The sequence below is a fragment of the Pelophylax lessonae genome, assembly GCF_965119305.1.
Source record: "Pelophylax lessonae genome assembly, chromosome: 2".
Lineage (NCBI taxonomy): Eukaryota > Metazoa > Chordata > Amphibia > Anura > Ranidae > Pelophylax > Pelophylax lessonae.
In genome coordinates this window covers 114973130-114991539 of record NC_138769.1, presented here as the reverse complement: position 1 = coordinate 114991539, position 18410 = coordinate 114973130, and the positions used below count along the sequence as shown (strand labels likewise).

The following is an 18410-nucleotide window of genomic DNA, read 5'->3' as shown; positions in this document are numbered from 1 at the left end:
CAATGTTGCAGTCCCGCAAAAAAAAAAAAAAAGAAAAAAAAAAAAACAATAAAAATGACAAAAATCTTTCCCTTAGTAAACGCAATAACTTTTGCGCAAACCAATCAAAATACGCTTATTTTGATTTTTTTTTTTAACCAAACATATGTAGCAGAAAACAAATTGCCCAAAAATGTTAAAAAATTTTGATTTTTACATTTTTTGGGGGGAATTTCATATAAAAAATGTGAAAAATAGTTATTTTTTTCAAAATTGTCGCTCTTTTTTTGTTTATAGCGCAAAAAGTAAAAGTCGCACAGGTGATCAAATACCACCAAAAGAAATCTCTGTTTGTGGGAAAAAAAGGACGTCAATTTCATTTGGGTACAGCGACGCATGACCGCGCAATTGTCAGTTAAAGTCACGCAGCGCCGAATCGCAAAATAGCCCCTGGTCTTTGAGCAGCCAAATCCTCCGGGGCTTAAGTGGTTATTGGCTGTGTTGAGTTATTTTGAGGGGACAGCAAATTTACACTGTTATACAAGCTGTACACTCACTACTTTACATTGTAGCAAAGTGTCATTTCTTCAGTGTTGTCATATGAAAAGATATAATAAAATATTTACAAAAATGTGAGGGGTGTACTGACTTTTGTAAGATAAGGTGTGTGTGTGTGCATTATATATATATATATATATATATATATATACATATACACACACATACACACACACACACACGCTATTCATCTAGCTACAAATTATATGAGCTGATAACAGCCCAGAGGCAGAGAAAACAGGGAGTTATCTTTCTGGAGTTCAAAACCTTTCCCCTTCTGTTATGGAAAGAGAGGGAGGCATTTTATAGTCCCAACACAGTGTTGTGTAGTCCTAATAATACTCCCTGTCCTAGGGTGATAATGCTGTTCAGTACAGTTGTCACCCTTCAGACAGGAAGTGAGTTAGGCCTCTTTCACACTTGTGCGACTTGTCATGCGATTTGGGATTGCAGAATCGCATGACAAGTCCTTCATTTTTTCCAATGAGCCCCATTCATATCTGTGCGACTTGAAGTCACACCAACTACAAAGTAGTCCCTGCACTACTTTTGGCATGATTTTGATGCTTTTTGAGGAAAAGACATTATAAGCCCACTTAAACTCGCATCAAAATCGCGGCAACAAAGTCGCGTCAAAATCGTGCGACTTTGAAGTCGCACAAGTGTGAATGGGGCCTAAGCCGGTTCACACTACTCTGACTCAAAGTCGCCCGTGCAGCGCGACTTCCATCGCGGCTTGCAAACAACTTCTCATAATAGAAGTCAATGCAAGTCGCTCCGACTTTGCCAAAAAATAGTGCAGGAACCTTTTTCTAAGTCGGAGCGACTTGAGTCGCTCTGATAGAACGGTTCCATTGCATATCATTGGGAGCTACTCGTCAGGCGACCGAAATAGGGCTGGGGCTTAAGTGGTTAAGCAGCTTTTTTCCTGACAGAAGTTGTGGTGTTCAGAGGAGAAAAGCAAACACCCTATGGCAGTGTGTATGAGGCCTAGTGACACCCCAAAAGCGGCTAGAAAAACATGTTTTGTCATGTGTTAAAGCGCACAAGTTTACGCGCAAATCTCATCCAATAGGGTGCAGGGGCTTCTTTCAGCGGATTAGTCGCGTGTACAGCAGCCATAGAAGTGACGCACAGGTGTGAATGGGGCCTCTCAGGATTGTTTTCCTGTAATATATGAAAAGTCTTATATGTGCCATGCAGGGCTGCTGATAGAAATTGTGGGGCCCCATACAGCCTCCCTGACTCGGCCCTCCTCCTCCAAATATATCAAATTATATTTTTGCTACATTGCAATTCCCACAATGCTATGCTTTGCAGCCATGGCAGAAATGATATCCCAGGTGAACAAGACCCATTCAAGTGAATAGCTGCACAAAGGCAATATCTGCATCCCCACAGTCAGCAATCATTCACTGTGTTCATTCAGGATGGGGAGTCCCCCCCCTCTCATTCAGGATGGTGAGTCCCCCCCTCTCATTCAGGATGGTGAGTCCCCCCCCTCATTCAGGATGGTGAGTCCCCCCCCTCTCATTCAGGATGGTGAGTCCCCCCCCTCTCATTCAGGATGGTGAGTCCCCCCCCCTCATTCAGGATGGTGAGTCCCCCCCCCCTCTCATTCAGGATGGTGAGTCCCCCCCCCCTCTCATTCAGGATGGTGAGTCCCCCCCCCCTCTCATTCAGGATGGTGAGTCCCCCCCCTCTCATTCAGGATGGTGAGTCCCCCCCCTCTCATTCAGGATGGGGAGTCCCCCCCTCTCATTCAGGATGGTGAGTCCCCCCCCCTCTCATTCAGGATGGTGAGTCCCCCCCCCTCTCATTCAGGATGGTGAGTCCCCCCCCTCATTCAGGATGGTGAGTCCCCCCCCTCATTCAGGATGGTGAGTCCCCCCCCTCTCATTCAGGATGGTGAGTCCCCCCCCTCATTCAGGATGGTGAGTCCCCCCCCCTCTCATTCAGGATGGTGAGTCCCCCCCCTCTCATTCAGGATGGGGAGTCCTCCCCCTCTCATTCAGGAAGGGTAGTCCCCCCCCTCTCATTCAGGATGGGGAGTCCCCCCACTCTCATTCAGGATGGGGAGTCCCCCCACCTCTCATTCAGGATGGGTAGTCCCCCCCCTCTCATTCAGGATGGGGAGTCCCCCCCCCTCTCATTCAGGATGGGTAGTCCCCCCCCTCTCATTCAGGATGGGGAGTCCCCCCACCTCTCATTCAGGATGGGGAGTCCCCCCCCCTCTCATTCAGGATGGGGAGTCCCCCCCCTCTCATTCAGGATGGGGAGTCCCCCCCCCCCTCTCATTCAGGATGGTGAGTCCCCCCCCTCTCATTCAGGATGGTGAGTCCCCCCCCCCCCCTCTCATGTAGGATGGTGAGTCCCCCCCCCCTCTCATGTAGGATGGTGAGTCCCCCCCCCTCTCATGTAGGATGGTGAGCCCCCCCCCTCTCATGTAGGATGGTGAGCCCCCCTCATCCTGAAAGAACCCACCTGTGTGCCCTCAGCAGCTGTTGGCAGGAGAGGAGGGAAAGCGGCAGCACTGTGGGGGGAAAGGGGTACACAGGGGTCCAATACAGCAAGGAGAAGGGGACCCAGATATTAGAGCAGATCCTCCTATAGTGCAACCAGAGGAAGAAAAGAAAGGTAGAAGCCAGCAGCACTGCAGAAGAGTCGCAAATGTTATGCAGTACCGCTGGCCCTCCTGCCTGGCAGATGCCCGGCCCCCCTTATAAACTGATGAGGCCTCGGCCCAGTACAGGAGGGCTGGCTGTACTGCCTTGGTGCCATGTAAAGATGTATACAGCGATCTATAGGCTGTGTATGCTGGAATTTGAAAGTGCCAGAACTTTGATGAGGTTAGGTAGATATCAGTGCCCTGACATGTCTAATGTCCTCCATAGTATATGGTGCCCTTACCTGTTCCCAAACTCCTCTCCTCCTCTGCCAGCCGGGACTTTCCATACAGCTCACTGTCTGACACACTCCGACCGCTTCCTTGTTTATCTTATATTATATAAAACATTGTCCGCTATTCTCCGTCTCAGCACAGACGCCATTTTTCTGAAGACAACACCAGTCTGATTCTATGACAAGGCTTCCCAAAAATGGCTCCCGTAGCGGGGACAATTAGTGTAACACACCTGGTTGTTGTGGTAACAGAGGGCGGGCAGGCAGGGCTGACTCCTCCCAGTCACGGGACAGTTTATCACGTGGTGTGCAGGGATGGACTGTCGGGGTTCGGTGCTTGGCATTGATGTGGGCACTAGCTCTGTGAAGGCCGTGCTGCTGGAGGCCCGGAGTGGGGAGGTGCTCTGTAGTCACAGCACGGACACCAGGGCCGGCCTGGAGAGTGAATGTGGGGCTCAGGTGAGGCGGCTCTACTAGGACTTGTAGTTCTACAGCAGCTGGCCACGTCTCTTATAGTTTTATATTCACTTCCATCCTGATATTTAATAATGTCTACATACAAGAACAAACTGGTCATATATTACAGACATGGGGACTGCATTGGGTCTCCTCTCTGCTACACCTCCTGTGCTGTTCACCAGTATGGACTACAGAACACCTCCACCTGCTGTCGTGGCATTGATGAGAAGGGGGTGTTCTGTAGCCCTAAAACACTTCCTATCCTGGGTGACAACACTGCTTCTCTGTAGACAGCGTGCAGTGATTGTTGTCACCCAATATAGGAAGTGTTTAACGGCTACAGAACACCTCCCCTTCTCATCATTGCCATGACAGCAGGTGGAGGTGTTCTGTAGTCCATAGAGGTGAACCAGGCCAGCTCTGGATTTCTGCTGGAATCAGCAAAGCTGTTTGTTTTTTTTTTTATAAGTCTATTGAACAGATGTAATGAAACCCTTCCAATGGTATAATTCAGTCCTTGTTCACACAGGAATACTACAGAGTACACCCATGTCAGGGCGTGTTTACTCACACAGGAATACTACAGAGTACACCCATGTCAGGGCGTGTTTACTCACACAGGAATACTACAGAGTACACCCATGTCAGGGCGTGTTTACTCACACAGGAATACTACAGAGTACACCCATGTCAGGGCGTGTTTACTCACACAGGAATACTACAGAGTACACCCATGTCAGGGCGTGTTTACTCACACAGGAATACTACAGAGTACACCCATGTCAGGGCGTGTTTACTCACACAGGAATACTACAGAGTACACCCATGTCAGGGCGTGTTTACTCACACAGGGATACTACAGAGTACACCCATGTCAGGGCGTGTTTACTCACACAGGAATACTACAGAGTACACCCATGTCAGGGCGTGTTTACTCACACAGGAATACTACAGAGTACACCCATGTCAGGGCGTGTTTACCCACACGGGAATACTACAGAGTACACCCATGTCAGGGCGTGTTTACTCACACAGGAATACTACAGAGTACACCCATGTCAGGGCGTGTTTACCCACACAGGAATACTACAGAGTACACCCATGTCAGGGTGTGTTTACCCACACAGGAATACTACAGAGTACACCCATGTCAGGGCGTGTTTACCCACACAGGAATACTACAGAGTACACCCATGTCAGGGCGTGTTTACCCACACAGGAATACTACAGAGTACACCCATGTCAGGGTGTGTTTACTCACACAGGGATGCACAGATGTCCCATCCATCTCTGCACAGGCAGTCCCATCATGTCTACTGGGACATAGTGGCTGCACGGATACAAACCCTGCCCACAATTTGACATCCGTGTGTGTCCCCAAATCCACAAAGTGTGAGTTTGGGAGAATGCACCACATGGATGTCAGAATCAGAGCAGGGAGTTTATCCCAATAGATGTGACTGGGACTCCTGTGTGTCCTGTCTGGGCAAACACGTCCCACTTTGGGTGTGCACTTACCCACTTCTGGATCGGAAGGTTCCCCCCCCCTTAATGACCAGGCCTTTTTTTGCGATTTGGCACTGCGTTTCTTTATCTGAAATTGCGCAGTCGTGCGACACTGTACCCAAATAAAATTGATGTCCTTTTTCTTTTGGTGGTATTTGATCACCTCTGCGATTTTTTTATTTTTTGCACTATAAACAAAAGCGACAATTGTGAAAAAAAACAATATTTTTCACTTTCTGCTATATAACATTCCCAATAAAAAAATTTTAAAAATCACATTTTTTCATCATTCTAGACCAATTTGTATTCTGCTACATATTTTTGGTAAAAACAATCCCAATAAGGATATTTTGATTGGTTTGTGCAAAAGTTATCGCGTCTACAATCTAGGGGAAAGATTGGTCATATTTCTTTTTTTTTTGCTAGTTGTGGCGGCGATCTGCGATTTTTAGTGGGACTGCGACATTGTGGCAGACAGATCGGGCCCCTAACTGACATTTTTGACACTTTTGGGGGGACCAGTGACATTACTACAGTAATCAGTGCTAAAAATATGCACTGTTACTATAATAATGACACTGGCAGGGAAGGGGTTAACACCAGGGGCGATCAAAGGGTTAAGTGTGTCCCTAGGGGGTGCTTTCTAACTGTGTGGGGGATGGGCTTATGGAATGAACACAGAGACTTGTGATCCAAAATAGGAGGAACACAGGAGCCTTGTTCATTGCTGACAGAACAGTGGTCTGCCGTGTTTACAACGGAAGACCGCCGTTCTGTCTCCACGGGGACCAATCGCGGGTGCCCGGAAGCAATCATGGCCGCTGGACCAGCAGATCAGCTTCTGCGCTGGCAAATGGGCGCGCGGTCTCACAAAGCGACATACAGATATGTAGTTTCACGGGAATGAGCCGACCTGCCGCAGTATATGCACCGTGGCTGGTCAGCAAGTGGTAAAGTGGAGTTTCCCCCAAAAGGAGAAGTTCTGCTTTAAGGCCCCCCCCCCTTTTAGGAAATGGCACTTTTATTGGGGGGGTACCTGGTTTTACTAGCTAACCGCTCCCATTTCCTCTTGGATCGCCTAGGCAATCTGAAGTTCTCCAACCCCCTCCCATCCTGCAGTCTTCTGGGACACGTCACAGGTCCCAGAAGAATGCAGGACCATCCACAGTGTGCAGTGCCCCCCCCCCGGCTATGAAGCCAAAAGCTGTCCTTCACAGTCGAAATGTTAGGAGGGAAGGCTTAAAATGACACTAAGTCCCCGTTCACACAGGTCGCCGTAGGTCGCCTCCCATAGGGAAGCTGCGAACCCGTTCTAATAGGAGCGACACAAGTCGCTCCGACTTAGAAAAAGGGTCCGGAGCTTCTTTGGGGCGACCAGGAGGCGACCGCCATAGACTTCAATGTTATGAAGTCCGTGGCGGCCGCTCCAAGGTCGCGGCGCGCTGCTCGCACCGCGATCTCCGAGGTCGCCCCTGGAAGTAGCGTCGCCCCTATGTGAACGGGGCCTAAAATAATGATTCTGGTACAAAAGCATTACAAAGTTAATGTGTAAATATATTAACAAAAACAAAGAAAGTTTTACCCCTTGGCGCCGGCTGCCATGGGCCCTTTAAGGTGTTTGCTATGCTGAGGGGCAGGGCAGGGCTTATGGCCACATGACCACCATGATTGGCTGTCACAGTGGTCACATGATCGGAGGGCATGCGCTTTCGACACAGCACTATGGGCAGTATTGCACGCAAATATGTGGCCCCTCTGCGCCAAGGCCCAGCACCTGAGAGGCCACATATTGGTGTGCGATCAGCTCCAATAGGTTAAATAATAATAGGTAATAAAATAGAAACAAACAAAAAAATCTGCAGGGAAATAATAATTGAAGAGAAAGGGAGAAAGACTAAGGTGTTAATTAGAGCTGATTAGAGTAAACTAAGGGGTTAAACTGATTTTATATATATATATATATATATATATATACTTGTAGGGATGCTTTGGTCACTTGCATCCGGAAACCCTAGCTGTCATTTTCTGTAGCAAACACCGATCAGCAGGCCCCGGCCAATGCTTTATCTTTGGGAGCGGTTGAGCGAATGACAGAAGAGAGCCCTGTGTTAGTAAACAACCAACCCTACAGACAGACATGATGTGCTGGTTTTCTCTCCCTGCTGTAAAAATGGTCACATTGCTAAGTTACAAACGGTAAACATTGTTAGGCACTCAGTTAACCCCTTTAATTGCCCCTAAATGTTAACCCCTTCCCAGCTAGTCTCATCAATACAGTGACAGTGTATAGTATTATGATAATATCATTTTTTTAGTGTCACTGGTGATGTCAGTTCTTGCCGCACTATCACAGTCTCACTAGACGTCGCTAATCAACGCAATTACTAGTTTAAAAAAAATTCCAGTATAAAGACGTAGCAGAATACATTTTGGCCTAAATTTATGAAGAAATCAGATTTTCTCGATATTGGATATGTTTTATGATAGAAAATTTTGGGGGAGGGGGTTCACAATTTTCGGTCTTATTTTCGTGTATATAATAAAAAATAAAAACCCAGCGGTGATCAAATAGCACCAAAAGAATGCTTTATTTGTGTGAAAAATTGTATAAATTGTATTTGCGTACAGTGTTGCAAATAACAACGTAATTATCAGTTAAAGTAGCACCGTGCTGAATAGCAATAAATACCCTGGTCACCTTCCAGGGCTGGGTGGTTAACATTACAGTAAACCCCCGCTCCATCGCGGTTCAGTTTTTGCGGTCCCGGTATATTGCAGTTTTTTTTGTAATGTTATTTTACTATATAAATCATTAAAAATGAAATATTTTTGTGTTTTCCATAGCTCTTGCTCTGTCTCTCAGTATCTTTTATGTGTTTAAATGAGTTTCTATTGTTTTAAAAGTGTGTTTAACTACCTCAATACTGGGCACTTAAACCCCCTTCCTTCCCAGACCAATTTTCAGCTTTTAGCGCTGTTGCATTTTGAATGACAATTGCGCGGTCATGCAACACTGTACCTAAACCAAATTTATGTCATTTTTTCCCCACAAATAGAGCTTTCTTTTGGTGGTATTTGATCACCGCCAGGTTTTTTCTTTTTTGGTGCACAAATAAAAAAATACCGAAAAGTTTAAAAAAAAAAAAAAAACGTTTTTTTGTTTAGGTTATAAAATTTTGTAAATAGATACGTTTTTTCCTGCACTGATGACGCCACACTGACAGGCACTGATGGGGTGGCACTCATGGGGTGGCACTGATATGCAGCACTGATGGGCACTGATATGCAGCACTGATGGGCACTGATATGTGGCACTGATAGATAGCACTGATATGCAGCATTGGTGGGCACTGATAGGCGGCACTGATGGGCACTGATAGGTGGCACTGATCGGAACTGATGGGGGGCACTGATAGGCAGCACTGGTGGGCAATAATGGGCACTGGTGGGCGGCACTGATAGATGGCAATAACGGGCACTGGTGGGCAGCACTGATAGATGGCATTGGTGGGCAGCACTAACAGGGGGGCACCACTGGCAGGCTCTCTGAGCCCTGTTTGCCATCCCTGGTGGCCATGGTGGGCATCCCTGGTGGTCATGGGTGGGCATCCCTGGTGGCTCTAGTGGCACCCCCTCCCCCCAGGGCTGCACTGGTAATCAATCATCTGATTACCAGCACAGACCCCCCCTGTGATCAGTGAGTAATTAGAAATACTCACTGATCACCCCGGCTGCAGCACCGATCCTCTCCTCTTCTCCTCACTGACAGGATCTGTCAGGAGGAGAAGAGATCGAAAGCCGTTACAACGGCTGTATTGACATTACATGACGGCTGTGATTGGACACAGCCATCATGTGATCAGGAGGGCCAATCATAGGGCCCTCCTGCTGCATCTTGTTGCTCTGTGTCCTAGGGACACAGGCACATCGAGATCGCGCCGCTGCGCGTGCCCGCGGCAGCACGATCTCTCTCCTTCTGAAGGACGTTCCGGAACGTCCGATCAGAAGGACGAGACTCCCACCCGGCCGTATATGTACAATGGCCCGGGTGGGAGGTGGTTAAAGACCTTAAAATGCTTTTACACGTACAGTGACAGTAAAAAAAAACATGCCTACAATGCATTTTAATAGGGTTTTTCTATTTCGCGGATTTTCACTTTTCGCAGCTGGGTCCGGAACGTAACCCCCGCAATGGAGGGGGGTTTACTGTATCAGATACTTTGCAGATGTTTGCTCTCCGTGCCGGTTTAGGAGATATTAATTGTACCTACAGGTAAGCCTTATTATAGGCTTACCTGTAGGTAAAAGTTAAGTATATTCCAATACTGCCACTTTAATCCTTTGATTGCCCTAAATGTTAACCTCTTCCTAGCCAGTGTCATTAGTACAGTGTATATTTTTATATTTTTAACACTGATCTCTGTGTTAGTGTCACTGGTTCCCACAAAGTGTCAGTTAGTGTCAGACTGTCCACCATACTTTCACAGTCCTGCTATAAGTCACTGATCACCACCATTACTAGTATTAGAAAAAAAAAAACTCCCATAGTTTGTGGATGCTATAAAATTTGCGTAAACTAATCAATATACGATTATTGGGATTTTTTTTACCAAAAATATGCAGCAGAATACATAGTGGCCTAAATGTATTAAGAAATTTGATGTTTTATAGCAAAAAGTAAAAAATATGTATTTTTTTGTTTTAAAATGTTCGGTCTTTTTTTATTTATAGCGCAAAAAATAAAAAACCCAGTAGTGATCAAATCTCATCAATAGAAAGCTCTATTTGTGAAAAAAAAATGATTAAAAATTAAATTTGTGTACAGCGCTGCATGACTGTGCAATTGTCAGTTAAAGTAACACAGTGCCAAAAAGCAAAAAATGGCCTGGTCATGAAGGGGAGTAAATCTTGGGGAGAGCAAGTGTTACATTTAAGAAAGAATGGCACTGCAACACTTCAATGCACAATTGTGCATTTTGCAGTAACAAACACTAACGCACATATTATTGCAGCACAGCAGTGTTAACCCAGCCATACTAAAGGGAAAAGCAGAGGAGTGTGTTTCCATTGATGAGTGTAGGAAGATACAACTGTAGTCGCTGTATGCAGTGGTGGTTTAAAAGGACACTGAAAGAGAAAGGAGCCTCCCTGAATCAGCAAACCTTGGCATTGCTCATAGCACCAGCCTAAACTGGAACATAGGTAATGATAAGGAAGATGCATATTCAGTAAGCAATTCAACTAGCTGCTGAAAGTTCTTAAGTGAGGGCTTAATATCACCTTATATTAGAGCTCGACACACCCCAGGCACCAGGTCTCTACGGCAACAAGAAGTTTCATCCTGGCACCTGGGCTGCTGCCTGAATGCTCCCGCATGTGTCTCCCCCCACCCCCCCACCTTTCTTATATGTATCCTGGGCCCTGCTTGCATAGCGGGTACTGCTAGCTAGACCGTTTCCCCGGCAATTAAGGCCTGGGAAAGAATGTAATCTGGGTCAGAGCTACCATTAGGCAGCCGCCTAGGGCGCAGCCACGGCCTCTGGTTTGTACAGTTTGACCTACAGTAGTCCCTGTCGTTGTATGCTTTTTATTTATTTTTATGGATGCCTGGGTCTTCAGGGTCATGCGGACAGATTGTCCCACTTTCCCTGTTGACTCCGCTGCCTGGAGCTCTATATGCCACCACCCTGCCCTCTTTCAAGATGGCGGAGGGGATCATTGGTTCGGCTGCGATTGGCGCGATCGGCCATCTTGCGCATTTGAACTGTGGGTTTAGGACTGGGCGAGCGCCACGCACCGGTTGGAGAGCCGGTGTGGGCAGTGTGTTCTCCCCCCCTGGGGTGTATATAGAGCAGCTTTGGCAGGTTATTTGGCCTCTTGTGGAAGCACTGGTGATACCACCCTTTGCTTCTTTCCCTAGATGGGGCAGTTGAACTGGTAAGCCTGTCACAGCCTTGTGATGAAACAGCTGCATTTCGCTGCACATTATCTCTGTGTTTTTTTCACCTCCTATTTTTCATCACAGATATAAAATTGCTGCTTTAAAGGTGGGAAGGGGGTGGACCGTTGCAAGTAGCTGGTCTTGCCTAGGGCGCAAAATAGTCTAGCACTGGCCCTGAATGTAATGTAATGCAGTGTGATGTGCATTCCATTACATTCAGTGGAGACCCTGGATGTCTCGATAAAGTGAACCTGTTACCCCAAAAAAATCACATTGTTTGCAATACACATGTTACATATCGCCGTGCATGCCAGAATGAGAGCAATAATTCTAGCACCAGACCCCCTTCGTAACGCTAAACTGATGATTGGTAGGGGGCTTTTAAAGCTTTGCCTATGAAACATACAGTACTGACATGTTTAAGGTTTTACATGTTAAGAAATTTATTGCGTTTTTTCAGCCCCCTAAAATTGCCTTTTACCTTGGCAGTAATATCGTGTAACATAAAAAATTTGAACTAGCACCATTTTATTCTCTAGGGTGTCTTTTTTTAGAATATATATAATGTTTGGGGTTATATGTAATCTTCAGGCCTAAAATACTTTTTTAATTGTGTGCAGAAAATGCAAAATTGTCTCTGGCTGTGAAAGGGTTAAAGGAGAATTTCACCTTCCAGAGCATGCTGCATGACTTGTTAGTTAAAAAAAACTGTCCCCCTAACTTTTCAGCTGGCTCCCAGATTCAAAGAAACGTTCTAAAGCACGCATTATATGGTTCCCAAAGTTTTACATTTTGTAGGTAAAGCAGTGAATGTGACGCACCAGGAAATCATAAAACAACTTGAACTTTTCAGGCTTCACATTTAGGCCTGGTAAATATGATGGAAAGGAAATATGGACTTTCCAGGCACCAATGCTAAAAGCAAAACCGATTAATTATAACAGTTACATAAAACACATATATGCAAAATAAAATTGCAGTATAAACATTGCAAAAAAAATATCCAGCTCTGACCACCAGCTTAGGGTCAGTAGGATGACAAACTCTGGTAGTATCCCGCTGCAGAGTACAATGTATTAGATTAGAAGCTCAACATGTTTCACGGTATCACGCTTCTTCAGGAGCTTTTTTTCATTTGCATTTTCTATATAGATAGAAATATATCAATAAGTGTGTATGTATGTATATGTGTATATATATATATATATATATATATATATATATATATATATATATATATATATATATATATATATATATATATATATATAATATCACAAAAACAAACGTTTACAAACATTATATTAACCATATGAATATATAATACAAACATGAAAAAAAGAGAAATGTAACTTCACACCGTGTCTGGGGTCCCGAAGCCGGGAACTAGCATGCAAACGGACAGGGACAGATGTGGGGACACACCAAGTAACCAAAACAAAGAAAAAAAAAATCATACAACGCACCCCCTGTAGGATAGAGAGGGAAGTTTGCTATGTAAAACATTGTATTGTAGAGGCCACCATCAAATATATAGCTGACTTTTTATACCGTAAATGGTTATTAATTTACCCAGATCTATGTACTAGGACGTACAGGGACTGGTCGTTTATTAAAGTCAAAGGCAAATGTACTTGTCAAACTTTTAAACACTTGCGGGCTTCAGGAAATCTAGAAATAAGAGATAAATGGTATAGTCTGAATGTATATAATTATATAGGTATGCCCAATCGTCTCTAGATGTGGCCATTGGAAGGGATAGGATCAGGGGAGGGGAGATGGGGGGAGGGGGACAAGGGATGGAAAATTGGAATGATGGGTAGGGGTGGTGGCCAGGGTCTCACCTTAACCAACAGATAATGTAGTGAATAGGGTAGCACAGCAGTTGGTAAATTGATGCACCTCAAAAATCAATTGTATTAAGAATACAGCAGTCGGCTCACCACCGATTGTTTGGGGGATCCCAGGCAAAGTGATCTAAACCCTATCAGGCTGGACTTCACATAAGCGAGTGATCTGTGGGACCAAAATAATAGGAAACAAAACACAGGAGAAAAATACTCAGTATATAAGAAATAAAAAATAAATAAATCAGCCCAGGGCTATAACAGGCATCAGTAAGTAATAGATCAAAGATTGTTTATACCTTATGCGGCTCTCTATACGTGGACGATCCTCTGGACCATCCATGCAAGCGGGAGGGGTCATGGAGCATGCACAGTCCCAACCCGGCCGAGTTGATTGACCCCCGACGCTGTCATGGCGCAGATGCCTAGTTTGGGACACACATATAATGCTCCCGGTGAGCCTTATATTGTGTCAGTCACCTCCACCACCCGGATTTAGGTCTAATCGAAAAGCTGCATAAGGTATCATTTGGCATGTAATTTTTTTTGGGGGGAGCGGGTACCTAGTTTTTACAGGTACCCGCTCCCACTTTTGCCTAGATGACTTGAGCGGAAGTCCTCCTCTCCCCCTCTCTCCCTGCAATCTTCTGGGACACGTCACAGGTCCCAGAAGATTGCCCGGCCACTGAGTAGGCGCAGCACCACTCGTGAAAGCGCAGTGGGCACCCGGCTGTAAAGCTGCGAGCTGTCACAGCCGGGTGCCCACACTTGTGATGCCAGGGAGAGGGAGGAGTGTGTTTATTAAAAGTCAGCAGCTACACCTAAAATCCTAAAAACAACTGGAACTCCGCTTTATTGTATAGAGGAAATATTACAAGTATTGAGAAAAAGTATAGTTAAGAAATTACCATGACTGTATATTTTCACATATTATCTGCTTCTAGGGAAAAGAACAAGATGTCTTCCAAATAATAAGAGCCCTAAATGATTGCTTAGGTGCCCTGCCCAGGGAAAAACTGCAGAAGGTGTCCCGGATAGGAGTGTCTGGACAAATGCATGGGGTCGTCTTCTGGAAGTCAAGACAAGGTGTGGTATCCAGAGGGAATAGTTATAGATAATATCAACTTGAAAAAAAGCACTTTGTGCGTGCGTAGTTTAGTCTTTTCAGCTATAGATTTGTCAACCACACAAAGCTGGAAATTTCGGGCGATTTAGGGTCCTTTCACACAGGCTTTCCGCCCCGGCAGACTCCGTTTTGCTCTGTGTGCAGAGACGGACCTGTCAGATCTCTACTGTCCTCTATGGGAAATCGAATGAAAATGGACCGCCTGTCCGTTTTCATCCTATCCTCCAGATGGATAGAAAATAGGGTTTCCATCCGTCTGGATTTCACAGACCGGATGGGATCAGAGAGCAGCGGGTGTCAGCAGACATGTCACCACTGACATCCGGTGCCCCATAGGGGTGCATGGAGGATCTGATCAGGTCTGCCTGAAAAAACTGACAAGTGAACCGGATCGGAAAGCCCGTGTGAAAGGAGCCTTATGCTGAATATGCAGAAATTTGATCTGTGGGTGGCCCTCTCAGCACCACCCAGCTTGACAAACTTCAATCTGAAAATCAAAGCACCCAGGTGGGAAAATTCTCAGCCGAACAGTGAATGCATCCAATCAGATATAAGTATTGTTCAGGTATTTTGACAGCCACGGTAGCAGGGGTGATGAAAATACAATAGTCAGCAGAGGAGATTCCTCCATCCACTCTATATGGTGTGGATGGGGGATTGTGCTGATTTCTCTCATTCGGCCTGTGGGACTGAATGAGAGAAATCTTAGTGTGTATAGCTAGCTTTGATCTTTATACCCAACAGAGTATGGTGGGGCTGTGTATGAATTATCAGAAGAGAACTATACTACTTGGAATTCATATTTATCACTGAAGTCAATAGATGAATAAGTCAAATTTATAGCTGCTGGAATTTTTTTCATAACTATTTATAGTTACCTTTTAAAAATGTGCATAGCAATATATTTTCTAAATAAGTAAATCAGGAATTTAACAACAATATTTATGCAATAATTGAAGTGTTGGTATTGCTGAAACTTTTTTCTCTAGTTGTTGATAGGTTTTTTTTTTTTTTTTTTTTGCTGTCTGTGTCCTGTTGGAAAGATTTCCTCTCACTTCCTGTTCTAGAGACATAAGAGGAAGTGGGAAGAAATCTCTACAAAATAAGGGGAATTCCCCTCTTAGACAGTTGTCTTGGAAACAAGTTATTAGAAGATCTACCCTCTGGTGACAGCTAAAAAATGTTGGATTTCCCCTCACCTTCTGTCTAAATAACAATGGTTCCCAGGACAGACAGGATGAATCCACCCAGCAGACACAGACAGCAATGCACACCTGACACTGGAGGCTTTTATCTAAAACACAAAAAAAAATTCACTTTGAACTGTGACCTAAAATCCTCTGTTTACTTTCTATAAGGATGTCACTGGATAAACAGTGAAAACCGGCGATTCTTTGAACCCGGAGAGGTGAGCCATCTCATTACCTGGGAGGATGGACGATGTAATAAAGAATTCTTGTCCTCCTTACCTCTGCCACAGTCCCACCTCAACACGGCATCAGGCTTCGGTTGTGCTACAATATTCTGGTACTTAAAGAACAGGTAATCTATTTCATACAAATCCCCCAGCCATTTGTGTGCTTGCTAAACCTTACAATGATTTATTTTTATAAATCTAGATATCAGCTTCTTGAACTGACCCTCTCAACTGTTTAAAATATTAAAAATAAAAGAATATGTTACCCCAACATTTCATATTTCTGATTTGTCTGTTGATGCATGTACTTATGTTAAAGAGTGTACTGTTCTCTTTGTATTTTTTCTTTGTGTGAAATACCTGGTGATTCCGCCAGTCACCCTGCTTTCTGATTTCAAACTGACCAAGCTGGGAATGAGAGCACATGATTCCCAGCATGGTCAGTTTTCTGACTGTGCTGGGAGAACAGCCTACCTTTCCTCCAGTGGTCTGGCTTGTGCTGACATGCCCCCCCCCCCCTCTTGACCAGCCATTTTCTGGGAAGTTTAGTGTACTGCTGTTTCTCCACCCCACCCCTCCAACCTCTTTATACAGCTGAGGACAGAGGTTATGTGATCACTTATAGGGAAAAAAGGTATTTCTAATATTTAAAATGTACACAATATACACAAATGTTTTGCCTTCTATTTCTATTTTAAACGGAATGGGTTGTTTTACAATATAAGGGATCATACAGTGGGTACGGAAAGTATTCAGACCCCCTTAAATTTTTCACTCTTTGTTATATTGCAGCCATTTGCTAAAATCATTTAAGTTCATTCTTATTCCTCATGAATGTACACATAGCACCCCATACTGACAGAAAAACACAGAATTGTTGACATTGTTGCAGACTTATTAAAAAAGAAAAACTGAAATATCACATGGTCCTAAGTATTCAGACCCTTTGCTGTGACACTCATATATTTAACTCAGGTGCTTTCCATTTCTTCTGATCATCCTTGAGATGGTTCTACACCTTCATTTGAGTCCAGCTGTGTTTGATTATACTGATTGGACTTGATTAGGAAAGCCACACACCTGTCTATATAAGACCTTCCAGATCACAATGCATGTCAGAGCAAATGAGAATCATGAGGTCAAAGGAACTGCCTGAAGAGCTCAGAGACAGAATTGTGGCAAGGCACAGATCTGGCCAAGGTTACAAAAAGATTTCTGCTGCACTTAAGGTTCCTAAGAGCACAGTGGCCTCCATAATCCTCAAATGGAAGACGTTTGGGATGACCAGAACCCTTCCTAGAGCTGGCCATCTGGCCAAACTGAGCTATCGGGGGAGAAGAGCCTTGGTGAGAGAGGTAAAGAAGAACCCAAAGATCACTGTGGCTGAGCTCCAGAGATGCAGTCAGGAGATGGGAGAAAGTTGTAGAAAGTCAACCATCACTGCAGCCCTCCACCAGTCGGGGCTTTATGGCAGAGTGGCCCGACGGAAGCCTCTCCTCAGTGTAAGACACATGAAAGCCCGCATGGAGTTTGCTAAAAAACACCTGAAGGACTCCAAGATGGTGAGAAATAAGATTCTCTGGTCTGATGAGACCAAAATAGAACTTTTTGGCCTTAATTCTAAGTGGTATGTGTGGAGAAAAACAGGCACTGCTCATCACCTGTCCAATACAGTCCCAACAGTGAAGCATGGTGGTGGCAGCATCATGCTGTGGGGGTGTTTTTCAGCTGCAGGGACAGGACGACTGGTTGCAATCAAGGGAAAGATGAATGCGGCCAAGTACAGGGATAGCCTGGACAAAAACCTTCTCCAGAGTGCTCTGGACCTCAGACTGGGCCGAAGGTTTACCTTCCAACAAGACAATGACCCTAAGCACACAGCTAAAATAATGAAGGAGTGGCTTCACAACAACTCCGTGACTGTTCTTGAATGGCCCAGCCAGAGCCCTGACTTAAACCCAATTGAGCATCTCTGGAGAGACCTAAAAATGGCTGTCCACCAACGTTTACCATCCAACCTGACAGAACTGAAGAGGATCTGCAAGGAGGAATGGCAGAGGATCCCCAAATCCAGGTGTGAAAGACTTGTTGCATCTTTCCCAAAAAGACTCCTGGCTGTATTAGATCAAAAGGGGGCTTCTACTAAATACTGAGCACAGGGTCTGAATACTTAGGACCATGTGATATTTCAGTTTTTCTTTTTTAATAAATCTGCAACAATGTCAACAATTCTGTGTTTTTCTGTCAGTATGGGGTGCTATGTGTACATTCATGAGGAAGAAGAATGAACTTAAATGATTTTAGCAAATGGCTGCAATATAACAAAGAGTGAAAAATTTAAGGGGGTCTGAATACTTTCCGTACCCACTGTATATACTTTAAATCCCTGCTTTATAGCAGACGCCCTTAGACCTAGAAGTTTGTCACTTGGGGCCATACTGCCATGATTTTGGGACTAAATCATGCCAGTTGCCATCTACTTTTCCAATGAGAGTGCCTCTGTCAACATTCAGAACATTATTTTTGGACAGGGTGCAGCCAAGTGTGGCTTAGCCTAGAATTTATATAAAATGAAGCTCCAATAAAGTCAAACTAAATCAGAGAGGCACACAGAGGAGGCTTGTCTGGCTAAGAAAGGTAAAGCAGGCATAAGACTTAATTCATAAAGCTTTCAAA

The 18410-nt window shown here is 44.8% G+C and overlaps 1 protein-coding gene across 1 annotated transcript in view; it reads left to right on the top strand.

Annotated features, from left to right (window-relative positions):
- The window catches only part of LOC309547984 (transient receptor potential cation channel subfamily V member 1-like), a 278758-nt gene that overhangs the window by 119784 nt on the left and 140564 nt on the right, over positions 1-18410 (top strand). The window contains exons 5-7 of the mRNA XM_082247975.1: positions 3733-3897; positions 14136-14277; positions 15676-15859. Of these exons, the coding sequence (XP_082104101.1) occupies positions 3733-3897; positions 14136-14277; positions 15676-15859 (491 nt within the window). The remainder of the gene's footprint in view (positions 1-3732; positions 3898-14135; positions 14278-15675; positions 15860-18410) is intronic.